The 549-nt window shown below is 38.8% G+C and overlaps 1 protein-coding gene across 1 annotated transcript in view; it reads right to left on the minus strand.

The window, feature by feature from the left end:
- The window catches only part of LOC119593011 (gamma-soluble NSF attachment protein-like), a 19,760-nt gene that overhangs the window by 1,024 nt on the left and 18,187 nt on the right, over nucleotides 1-549 (minus strand). Inside the window, exon 9 of the mRNA XM_037941904.1 lies at nucleotides 51-197. Within this exon, the coding sequence (XP_037797832.1) occupies nucleotides 51-197 (147 nt within the window). The remainder of the gene's footprint in view (nucleotides 1-50; nucleotides 198-549) is intronic.

Here is a 549-nt window from a genome sequence, read left to right on the forward strand (position 1 = left end):
ACCGCAATAATTTTTTAATATTCCGTAACTACACTAAGTATTTTCCTCACCTGACTTGTCTTAGGGATAGGGAGACTGCGTGCAAGCTTGGCATACTCGACGTCCATGTGTTTTATGAAAGGAGAATTGAGGGCTTTCCTCGCCATGTCTCCATCCTCCTCGTCAAAGGCCTGGATCAGCATCTCCAGCGTTGACACCTGGAAGACAAAGTACAAAATACTAATCACAACTAAACTAAAACAGAACTTCAGGTTAAAACCAAAACTGCAGCTTGCTCTACTTGTAATATCAATCAAAATTTCCAATTCCACTACTACCGCTATCGTTCTTTCTGATATTTCAAGGGTAAGGCATCATCTATGATCCAATCCAACCAACAGGATGAAGCACAAGAACCTGCAGGACATCACATATAATCAGTAAGCAATTATAAGGTTTGTTATTGTTATTTCAACTATCATATTTGTTCCTTGTCACTGAAGTAATGAAATGTAGATAAAAGCTTCTAAAAACAAGGATAAGACAACCATACACATGAAGGAGGGTGGA

This window comes from Penaeus monodon, chromosome 31 (assembly GCF_015228065.2).
Source record: "Penaeus monodon isolate SGIC_2016 chromosome 31, NSTDA_Pmon_1, whole genome shotgun sequence".
NCBI lineage: Eukaryota > Metazoa > Arthropoda > Malacostraca > Decapoda > Penaeidae > Penaeus > Penaeus monodon.